The 12,197-nt window shown below is 41.4% G+C and overlaps 1 protein-coding gene across 11 annotated transcripts in view; it reads left to right on the top strand.

Annotated features, from left to right (window-relative positions):
• Positions 1 to 12,197, top strand: part of utrn (utrophin) — a 243,729-nt gene that overhangs the window by 11,405 nt on the left and 220,127 nt on the right. For 9 of the 11 annotated variants that reach the window (XM_033647960.2, XM_033647957.2, XM_033647962.2 and 6 more), the window contains exon 1: positions 4,890 to 5,071. The exons of the other annotated variants lie outside the window; for them this stretch is intronic. In XM_033647960.2, coding sequence (XP_033503851.2) covers positions 4,993 to 5,071 — 79 coding nt within the window. In that variant the 5' untranslated portion in view covers positions 4,890 to 4,992. Of the gene's footprint in view, positions 1 to 4,889; positions 5,072 to 12,197 lie in introns of those variants that run through there. 11 annotated transcript variants of the gene reach the window in all.

Raw genomic sequence — 12,197 nt, 5'->3', positions numbered from 1 at the left:
CGATGCCAATACCGATTTTTTTCCATCACCCTTAGCCGATGACCGATTATGGACTGCCGATTTTCTTGAGCCGATATTTGGGGCCGATACTGCTTTTGCTCCCTCAATTTACATCAAAAAAATGACACAATGATAACAAATATTACAGGTCTCAAGTTTAAAATAAGAAACATTTATTGAACAGTAAAAAATACTAAAACAAGATGGAAAGTTGAGATAGAACAGGTAGAATATTATTATTATTATTATTATACATTCAAATAAAAAAAAGAGTTCAGTGCTCTTAAATCTTCAAGTAATGTCTTTATAAAATAAACAAATATTTAAGCTGAAGCATAAATAAAACAACAACTACTGTACACAGTAGGATTCGCTGCATGTGTGCTGCAGGGTCTTCCGGCAACACAGAGCTGCCCGTGGATGCCTGTCTGTAAATCATGCCAGGGAAAAATAAATCCGCGAACCCACGCGCGTATCGGCCGATACCGATACAAGTAAAAAACTCAAATATCGGCCCGATATATCGGCTGGCCGATGTATCGGTCTATCCTTAGTTGTTTCCTTGAGCTTATGTCGAGAAAGCATAACTGGCCATCTACAGTACAGGCCAAAAGTTTGGACACACCTTCTCATTCAATGCATTTTCTTTATTTTCATGACTATTTACATTGTAGATTCTCACTGAAGGCATCAAAACTATGAATGAACACATGTGGAGTTATGTACTTAACAAAAAAAGGAAAACAAACTGAAAACATGTTTTATATTCTAGTTTCTTCAAAATAGCCACTCTTTGCTCTGATTACTGCTTTGCACACTCTTGGCATTCTCTCCATGAGCTTCAAGAGGTAGTCACCTGAAATGGTTTCCACTTCACAGGTGTGCCTTATCAGGGTTAATTAGTGGAATTTCTTGCTTTATCAATGGGGTTGGGACCATCAGTTGTGTTGTGCAGAAGTCAGGTTAATACACAGCCGACAGCCCTATTGGACAACTGTTAAAATTCATATTATGGCAAGAACCAATCAGCTAACTAAAGAAAAATGAGTGGCCATCATTACTTTAAGAAATGAAGGTCAGTCAGTCCGGAAAATTGCAAAAACTTTAAATGTGTCCCCAAGTGGAGTCGCAAAAACCATCAAGCGCTACAACCAAACTGGCACACATGAGGACCGACCCAGGAAAGGAAGACCAAGAGTCACCTCTGCTTCTGAGGATAAGTTCATCCGAGTCACCAGCCTCAGAAATGGCAAGTTAACAGCAGCTCAGATCAGAGACCAGATGAATGCCACACAGAGTTCTAGCAGCAGACCCATCTCTAGAACAACTGTTAAGAGGAGACTGCGCCAATCAGGCCTTCATGGTCAAATAGCTGCTAGGAAACCACTGCTAAGGAGAGGCAACAAGCAGAAGAGATTTGTTTGGGCCAAGAAACACAAGGAATGGACATTAGACCAGTGGAAATCTGTGCTTTGGTCTGATGAGTCCAAATTTGAGATCTTTGGTTCCAACCGCCGTGTCTTTGTGAGACGCAGAAAAGGTGAACGGATGGATTCCACATGCCTGGTTCCCACTGTGAAGCATGGAGGAGGAGGTGTGATGGTGTGGGGGTGTTTTGCTGGTGACACTGTTGGGGATTTATTCAAAATTGAAGGCACACTGAACCAGCATGGCTACCACAGCATCCTGCAGCGACATGCCATCCCATCCGGTTTGCATTTAGTTGGACGATCATTTATTTTTTAACAGGACAATGACCCCAAACACACCTCCAGGCTGTGTAAGGGCTATTTGACCAAGAAGGAGAGTGATGGAGTGCTGCGGCAGATGACCTGGCCTCCACAGTCACCGGACCTGAACCCAATCGAGATGGTTTGGGGTGAGCTGGACCGCAGAGTGAAGGCAAAGGGGCCAACAAGTGCTAAACACCTCTGGGAACTCCTTCAAGACTGTTGGAAAACCATTTCAGGTTACTACCTCTTGAAGCTCATGGAGAGAATGCCAAGAGTGTGCAAAGCAGTAATCAGAGCAAAGGGTGGCTATTTTGAAGAAACTAGAATATAAAACATGTTTTCAGTTATTTCACCTTTTTTTGTTAAGTACATAACTCCACATGTGTTCATTCATAGTTTTGATGCCTTCAGTGAGAATCTACAATGTAAATAGTCATGAAAATAAAGAAAACGCATTGAATGAGAAGGTGTGTCCAAACTTTTGGCCTGTACTGTATATCGATTCTAGCTCGCCATACAATAACCATAATCACAGTGATCCAATCATAGTTGATCTCAATTAGCGTTACGTTACGTCAGTTTATAGTCTGTCAGCTCCGCTCAGTGTTCACAGCTCTGTTTCGTTTTGAAACAGTTAGCAACATAGCTGCTAATACAGCTATTAGCTAACGTTACTCAGCTAGTATTAGCTCCTAAGTGTCTTAAACGAAAACGGAAAACCTAGTCGCCGTTTAGGAGGACAGATACGGCTCAAATGTCCCGTATACGTCGAGAGTTACACATTATGACAATCTTAGTAAAACCGAAGTCCCTCACACAATAACTGACGTTTGCATAGCATAACTTGCATTGGCTGTAAAGCTGTGGATGATGGTCACGGAGATAATCCAGCAGATTTGTAGTGTTGCTACCCTTCGCAGCAACTTTCTTTCTGCATGTTCTGCACACAGGATAGTTGTCCTCCACCAGCTGTCCCTCGGCATTCTTCAGAAACCCAAAGGACGCCCAGACCTCAGACTTTGTGCGTTTAGTTGGGGGGGAAATGTCCTGAGTGCCGCTATCACCACCTTCCGCCATGTTTTCATTCTTTGTGTTTACACATGCTACGCATTCACACAGCGCCTGCATCGCGAGACTTGAATGAGGCTGTTATTACATATCCTGATAATCCACCGCGATAATGCAATTAATTTAAACATAAACGGTCATTCTTACCGTGTAAAAATTAACCGAGATTTACCGTAATATGGGTAATTATTACATCCCTAGTACAGAAAGCATATCTTACTCTAATCTAAAAGATTTTAAATATGGCTAATTTTTTAGCTGATTTAAACAATGTGAAAACTTCAGCAAAATTTCAGAGCGAGACAACTCATTAGCAAGAATTGGACACAAAACAGAACGGAACAAGCAAAAGGTATGGAAAAATGTAAATTTCTCTGCAGGGTCTTTTCTGTAATGTTGTAAAACACTCATGATAACAATCTGAGCCTGTTCGTGCCAAAACCAAGCTCTTAAGCTGATGAAAATTGACGGGAGAGCACCTGTCCTGTGTGGTTACACTGTAGCCTGTTTTGCTGCTGCCGCCTGCAGCACTCTCAGTGGAGTGCTCCAGGAATTAGGTTATTTTAGGCCAACGAGGAAGTTATCATTGCTCTGGTTCAAAAAGCCAGTGTAATGTAAAGTAAGCTAACGTTAGGCGATTAGCAATCTACACCATAATTGCATGACATCACCATGTCTCCTCCCCAGTAAGGATGTAAAGCAGTGTTTGGCGTCGTTCGGCATTATGATGTTTTGTAGTCTCCCAAAAACCAATTAAAAAAACTCATTGACTTCAAGACGAGGGAACCAGGAGTACAAAATGCTAACTCATCTCATAGCTGTTCTTCAAAGTGTCTTACTAATTACTCAAGTTCAAATGGCAAAAGTCCTGTAAACAAGCAGCTCTGTATGTCATGTAAACTCAAGCAATTGTTGTGGTGAGACATGAAAATAAGGTGTCATTCATTTTTTCCAAATGAGCAAATGAAGTGTCTGTGTTAAATGTGTGAGAGAGACACACAGAGAGATGTTTATGCCCGTGCATATGTACTTGCACGGCTTCATTTGAGCAGCTGATGACGGACACTCTTGGGGTGGTGTGCGAGGACAGAGTGACAGAGGGGGACGCCTGTCTCTGAGTTCCTGACTGATGCAGCCCAGTGGAAAGTCCCTTTTCGCTCTCTGACTCCTTCAATCACTGCCAAGGCCAGCCTCACCCAACCCAAGTCATTCCTCTGAGTTTTGACCAGACCAGCTGTGGCTACTCTCTTTGGGAGGAAGTGGATTTAATTCACTCAGGCTCTGGAAGTTGGTTGCTGGTTGGCCGGGCTGGTATCCCTCCTCTACTTCCTCTTTGTTAAGGAAAGGAAAAGAGAAAACAAAACACAGGAAAATTAACTTTCTCTCTCTGTTTCCCTCCCCCCTTCCCCTCTACTCTCGCTCCAGTCTCTCTGTATTTCAGCCTCTCTGTGGGAATAGAGTTGTTTGTTCAGTTGCCCCTCATTGACTAAATATGTCAATGAGCAAATGGACTCAGGCCTTTGCCCTGTTCCCTGTTCCACTACACTGGCTCATAGACCTGCATTAAATGTCAGGTGCCATGCCACAGTTTTGACTGAGTATCCTGCATTTATTCCGAGTCAATCTTTTGATTCTTGAAGGTTTCACTTTCATGTAAACATTACAGAGGAAGTGGCTGCCGTAGCCCAGGGTGTCAGCTGAATCTTTCATGGTTTAGGTCACTCTGGATCATGTTTATCTGCTGTCACTCTCTGCAGTGTGGGAGAACGAGAGCTGTTGTCCCCTTCAGTACTTTTTGTTTTTAGGGGAGAATCAGCTGTCAATTACAGCAATACATATGGCACAAACACACACGAACCTCTGTGTCACCTGTCACTTACCTTTTAATTGACATGCTGAAGCAGCCCCTGCTCTTGTCACTCACTTTTCTCACCCCCCCCGTCGAGTGAGTGTGAGTGAGCGAGTGCGTGTGATGTCACATCTGACAAGCCGGCCCAGCACCCCAAACAAACAGACCAAGCGTACTCGATAAATGCTCTCGCACCTCTACTTCCTCTTTCTCTTTTCTCTCTTGTCTGTCCCACTCTCTCACCACCACCACCACCTTCTTGTCTTCCTCTTCCGGACTTATTTTTCTTTTTTTCTCACTCTTTTTTCTCTTTTTGTTTTGTAAAAATACTGACTTTTCATCATGAATTTGGGTAAGTGGATGTCGTGGAGAAAGCGTAACTTTTTCAGGAGGAAAGGAAAGCCTGAAAGTCTTGATCTAGGTAAGTGGATATGCACATCTGAATCTGTAGCACTCACCATCAGTGGAGGAGTTTAACCATGAATCAAAGAAGCATTACAGGAAACTAGGCTGTGTATGCACTTAACTTATAAAGTGATCAGGCACTGCTTTTACTAGTCGAAAGGTCTCTTAAACCAAACTGAATGTCCCAGTGATGCTCTGATGGACTATGGTAACTCAAATCGGTTTGAACATACCAGCAGTTGATTGTCACTGTTTTTCATACCCACACAGGGTGTCCTTAAAGTTTTAAAAAGCATCCGTCTTTTAATGTCCGTTGAGTCAAGCTTTCTGCATTCACATTTCTGATGTGAAAAATCTTTTAACCTAACACTGAACCTAATACTGTCTTTTCATTTTATACTTGCACTGACTTGTTTTGTCCTTGTTGATTTATGGAAAAAATAGTTATGTTGTGTGTGTGTGTGTGTGTGTGTGTGTGTGTATGTTCACCTCTCAATCTACATATATATTGTCATTTCTAATAATGTGCTGGCCTCTGTCTCTTGCATCTCTCTGGCTCACAACTTTTGCTGAACCCAGCATGTGAAAAACTCATGTTGGGTTATTTCTTTGAAATGAAAAGCACAGACAGACAGATTTCTCTCTTTCATCATGAAGAAAGAACGCTTGTACTTAACTAGAAGAGCCTTTTTAGATGTGAAACGTGTGACTGAAATAAAGGTGAATGTTTCTGGCATAAGACTATATTTTCTCACACTGATTCACATTTGTATTTGAAATAGACTGTCCCATTTTTGCATCTGTAGAGCCTTTAATATTTTTTTTGTCAAGGTGCAGGCCTTTTTCAGCATCATAAACTTGCGGCACACACATGCGACATCACTTCTTTTTTAACCTTTCCACATCAGTTGTGTTTACATGCACAAAGTGTTCAGATTTTTGCCCTTATTCCGAAGACATATTCTTGCATCGCTCTCCACACAATCAATATTCCACTAATATTTGTGTTTACATGCAGCCGTGCATTCTCTTATTTATGTGCCCTAATGTGTTGTTTATCACATCAAAATATGGAGAAGTGGAATGGGTGGAGCAGCTTGTGCTATTTTGATTCACTGCATCAATTTTTTTTCTCACTGGAAGTGGATTTGTTCGACTGTGCAAACACATCCTCCCTCTTTAATTCCTTCGATCACCTTTGTGAAAAGGTTAGGGTTATGATATTGGCGCGTATCTAAAAAATATGTGGATATCCAATTTTTTATAATGTTTAAAAGTAGGTGGGTTTCTCCCACCAGCCAGAAACGTTGACTTTTTTCATGCATCTCTACAACAGCCTTGCAAACTGTTGGCTTGTTGGTAGGTGTACGACACATCCATGACAGAGTATAGAGCCAAACGTAAACAGGCAAGAGGCCGTGTGTCACAAACACATATTGGGAATGGACTATATATGTGTCCAGAGAATGCTATTATAATCTGAACAATAATTGCATATCCCGTATGTCTTAATATAAAAATTCTACATTTGGGAAGAAAGGCCTAGTTTGGGACATCCAGATAGAATATGCTGTTTACATGACCTGTATCAAATTCAGAATATTGTCACATTTGTAATATTAGCGGAATATTACTGGGCTTGTAAACATAGTCATTGCTGAGCGTACTTTGACAGACTTATAAAATCACTGCAGTTGTTTTATGACCCAATATTTTAGATCGCTCACATTCAGGCTCCTGTATAGTGTGCTGCTTACGACAACTACATTGTGTATGAGTTAAAAAGTCTCCATGTAAGGGTAAGCATAATATAATATATGTGGGATTGGATCTGAATAGTACCCTGGAAATCCAGAGTTCTCGCGAGAACACAATTTGAATTTGCTCAGCGAGTCACTCTGGCAATCAGTAATAATGCTCATTACCTATGCCCTTGTAGCCGAGCTGCACCAATCACATTGGTGTATCTGATATAGGCGGGCCAGAGGCGAGCTAAACAGATGATGACAGCGCTGCGACGACGAAGTCCGGAATCAGTCAGTAAACATTGCAAGATGGCTACGGATGAACACCAGTTGTTTGAAACGGCTTTGGCCGCTACAATGAACGAGTTAGACTTGGCTTTTTCTCTAAAAGAGGAACAGAAGACGGCGCTCGAATCTTTCCTTTGCAAGAAGGATGTTTTTGCTGTTTTGCCGACCAGATATGGCAAGAGTCTAATCTACCAGTTAGCTCTGCTGGTAGCTAAGCGTATATGTCACCCCGTGTATTGTTCTGATTGGTCGTAGTGTTATCCAATTGCGTGCATGGATATTTACAAATGCATGCTTGGTGCCGCCCCTCGAGTTGGGCCGTTTTCATTACTCATGGCCAGACCCTAAATCTTTCTAGATTTGGGTCTGGATTTCCAGGCCATCTGAATAGGTGGGCATTTCCTGAACTTTGGGCAGGGTTGATTTCCAGCAAATCAGAAAGATCAGAAAGTTATCGACTCCACAACAGTCCGGTGTTGTGTCTGTATGTGTGCGGTGATGTCTGGCTGATACCTTCCTTGTCTCTTTCTCCCATCTTGCCATGGCACATGAATTTTGCACTTGTGCATGCAGGGACGGTGCCGAACACTGTCTCTGTGTTTACCTGTGTTCATCCCCCATCCCACGATGCATTATGACTCCCCTCACTAGGCCTGCCCTGTCCTGTTCTGCTCTGCCCCCAATCTGTTTTCCTTTCATTGGCAGTGTCCCTCTTTCCCTCCCCTCTCCCTTCGCTGCAGCATTCTTCTGATCTTTCCCTCCCTCGCCGGTCAAGGAGCGACAGAGGCAGAGGAGAAAGGAGGAGAGGAAGGAAGGAAGGAATGTCAAACTCTGTTTTGTGCTGATACTCTTGGACTATCTCTTGCTACATTTTTTTGGGCTTTTGCTGCTTCTGCAGTTTAGCATTGTGGAGGCTTACGGTAAAAGATGGCAGAGCTTGGGCTCAAACTCAGAGGTAGGAACTTTTGACAGGTGTGTGACTCATGGTTTGGTAGGTGTGCTACAGGTGGTGCAGTTATGTGTGGCAGACTTGGAGTGCAGACATAAGTGAGAAATGCTGTATAGATTTAGTGCTCTTCCACAATCTGATCAAGGTGTGTGCAAGCTTTGAACCAGGTGGATAGAACAGTCGACTTGCTATAAGAAGCAAGATGTTAGTTGTTCAGGTAGATTGTCATTTATGTACTTTATCCGGCTCTTCGGTAAACACAGCAATGTTGCTGCAGGGTTTACCACAGTTTAGATATTGACTTAATGGAACACATGCTTTTTGGACATTCATAATTAGTTTCAGGAGAAGTATTCAAACTAGAGCTGCAGCTATCCTTGGTCTCACATTGTAGTAAATTTAATATTTTTGGGTTTTGCAGTGTTGGTTGGACAAAAAAGTACATTTGATGAGGTCACTTTAGACTCTAGGATATTGTTACAAGCCTTTTTCACTGTTTTCTAATGATGTTTTAGACAAAATGACTTATCGAGTAATTGAAAAGTAATCTACGGATGAATCAGTTACAAACATAATCATTAGTTGCAGCCCTAATCAAGCTGTGCTAGTCTTTTTTTTCAAAATAGTTTTTCAAGCCAAAAACATAGTCTTTTTCAAGTTAGTATCTTGTATTAATGTTAAAGTAGTCTCTGAAACACTTAGGAATAATTTGATTTAAGTGTGATGAATTGCCTAGATCATACTGACGCCAATCAGACTCACTTACACTCTTATCTTCCCTGCTTTTTGTGTATTTCCCGCTTATGTCACACACTGCAGCAGTAATTATCAGTTTGCTTCTCATATCTCTGACTTGGCGCACTGCTCACAGCTCATCAACTCGCTCTCACTTCACTAAATTCCAGTGCCCCTCACCTCACCCTTCTCGTTCACCCCTAATTACACCAGTGCACGCACCTACCCACACCACGGAGGTGTTTTTCGAGCCGCTAAGTGGGGATATGGCCTAATCTCTCTGGACGTTGGAAGTGTTTTCCTTACAAATTCCCAGATCTCGGCGAGGGAAGAGTGTCAACAAGGCTGTGCCGGCTGGGACAAGCTTAGACAAGTGACCACTGAAGGGAGGAGGGAGGAATGCACGGGGAAATTATAGGAATTCTATGCATTCCTCTCAACCTACATAGTCAAAATAAAATACGTCTGCCACCAATCTGTTGATTAGATTAGGTTTTATGTGCACTTACGTGTACATATATGAGGAAAAGGAGGACATTAGTCACATGGCTTCTAAGTTTAGTGATGGTTAATGGTTGGCTTGACAGTGTGATTGTTGACTGTGTGTGTGTCCTGTGTAAGGATTAGTGCCCTCCAATATGCTGTGGGTGGTGCTGTACTTAAAGACAGCCAACAGCTGAGCCTCCTTCCAGACTCACATCAAGGTGAAGTTCACCCTGGGAAACTTCTTTATGAGTGCAGCCTCTGCTTGAGAGTTGTATCGTAGCCAAGACATAAGTCTTCCTTAATTTTTCATCACCAATGACCCAAGTGAAGCTTGCACAGAAAAGTTTCTTTTTGGTGCGGTCACTTTGAACACTGTGACAGCCTTCAAATTAGGGATGTGCGCCATTAATCAACTAGTAGATTAAGCATTGCTCCCTTCTCCCGTCCAATAAAAATGCTGTTGGAAAAATTAGCTTTAAAGATTGAATCGTGCTGAATTTTGACTGTTTTCCGACTATTTGTCGTTTTACTTTTTGGGAACATCTCTGTTTCAAACACAGATCTATGTTGGTTTTCTGCCAATTATATATTATTTTTTAATTTCATCAGCTGATACTGAGGCTACTTAGTCATTCTCTCTGTTGCCACACATGTATTTTAAAGCTTTATCAAAATAATGATTAGGAAAATCTAGAAGTTTCAGCTGTTAAGTATAACTTGGCTAAAGGTAATTGTTGCTCAGTGGTGCGGCAAAATTTTGTAAATACCTCTGTTTGTCTAAGCTGTGAGCTCTTGTGTTTACTGTGTGATGCTGCCGTGGAAACCCTGATGGTTTGTTTGATTTTTACCTCAGTGCCCCGCCCCCCCCTTCCTCGCTGCTGTGTGGTCACAGGCTCTCTCCACCTGTGAGAGGGTGGGATATACTAATAGACTGGAGCTGTATATTTTATGTGTCTGCTCTCTGTTCCCAGCTGGCTGCTTTGAGGAACATGTGTGTTTCTGTGAACTTTTTTTTTCCTCGCCCAGTTATGTCATATTTTGGGGTTTGCTTGTGGTTCATTTCTCTCAAACTTCTCAGTTCAGTCAAGTCTTGGTTACGTAATGTTGGTCAACACTGGGTCAAGGAAATGGGAACAGCCTGGCAATTTGATAGAGCACAGTAATATCTTAGAAAAATAAACTTTTTTTTTTTTTTTTTTGCAGAATTTATTTGGCTGTTTTTGGATTCATTCATCTTTTTTGACCGAAGCGCTCGTATTAACAGAAAGCTCTGCACACAGGCTGTGAGCATGAGTAAGCCAATTTGTCGTTTGTTTGGACGGGAACCCTGTACCTAATTTGAAACACAACACAGTCATCTGTTGTGGTGTGAGCATGCATGTGCGTACATAGCAGTATATTAAGAGCATGTGTGTGCTCAGTGAGCTGTGAGAGGACACCAATGGGATTTCTCTTCCTGATGTAATCACTACTTCCTGTTTGGCTGTTGAGGAATAGAAACATTTGTTTCTCAGCACATTTACTGTACATGACTCTGCTTTTACACTAACATGTGTGAGTGTGTTACGCTCAGTCATGTGAAATATGATGACTGATTGTTTGAAAGAGGTTGACATTTGTTCTGCAAACAAATGTGCCCATGACTTTCTTGCTTCACTGTTATAGTACAGTTTGTTCATTTCCACTCGCTGGGCTGATAGGATATCCTTATCATATGACCAAATGACCCATTAAGACTGGTTTACACTAAAAGCTTTACTAGACTTTTGCCAGTTGTGTTGAATGGGACCAGACTAAAACTTTACTTTGTAATATTAGCACAACCTCATAGTCAGTGGTGGTTTTATTTCCTCAGTATTAATTAACATATCTGGAAGGCAGATTGTTTATATTGAAGGGAATCCACCATTTGATTTGTGCAATGCCTCTACCTTTACTTTAACATACACCAGGCCAAGATGTTTTGTTGACAGGCTTCAATTAGCAGCACTGGATTTAAATTATAAGTTGAACAGCCAGGAATCAGTTTTGACAGATGACATTAAAACTGCTAAAACCTAAGTGCGTTGTGGCCTTAACCGCAAGTTTTGAAGTATTCTGCATTTTCTATGCATTGGCCTCTATGTTAAAACATCTAGTGGTAAATAACTCAAAGATGCTGAAGTAATTATATCGTATAAAAAAGGGATTAGATTATTTTACTTCTTTTACTTGCGTTAGCAATTAGTTTACCTTACTCTTGCTTCTTAAAGATAATTTATGAATTTTTACGACTCGCAAACAGTCACTGACTCATTTAGTCAGGATTTTACATAATCAGTATCAATTTTAGCTCCATGTAAAATAAATAAACGTGATGTGTACCAGATAATAATTGTCTGCCTTAATGTTGCAGCTCACACATTTTTATAACTGCTGATTTAAATCGGAGTTCTTCTTAGAGAAACATCAAGCCAAATTTAGCATAAGTCCTCTGTAATATCAGTAATATAAAGTAGTTGTAATATGAATAACTTTAGGCATTTAGTCAGTCAGTAGTCAGCCTGGGTCGAAAACAAATCCTGCACCTAGCCATTGGTGAAATTTCCATGGGCTACAAGGGATTTGTAGTTTCTGAACTGTTCACAGGTATATGCACCTGTACCATAAACAAGATATCTGGTAGTATGAGGTTAGAAGCAGCAAATTGGGGTCAGCACTCCAACTTTCTGCTGTCAGCTTCTATGCATCAGTCAGTGATGTTAATAGATAACAATTCAGCCAAATAACAGTCCCTGGCATCCTTCCTTACTTTTTCTCTGTACTGTATTTTTATCAGTTTGCCTCTGCTTATCCAGTTTGATGATTTAATGGCAAAGGATCACAAAAGGACAAGACTGAAACCCTACTGCACAGAGAGTTGAGTTGTAGGAAACTATGCATTTCTTTTTTGTGCTGAC

The sequence above is a fragment of the Epinephelus lanceolatus genome, chromosome 13, assembly GCF_041903045.1.
Source record: "Epinephelus lanceolatus isolate andai-2023 chromosome 13, ASM4190304v1, whole genome shotgun sequence".
NCBI lineage: Eukaryota > Metazoa > Chordata > Actinopteri > Perciformes > Serranidae > Epinephelus > Epinephelus lanceolatus.
This window is presented reverse-complemented; position numbering and strand designations above follow the sequence as displayed.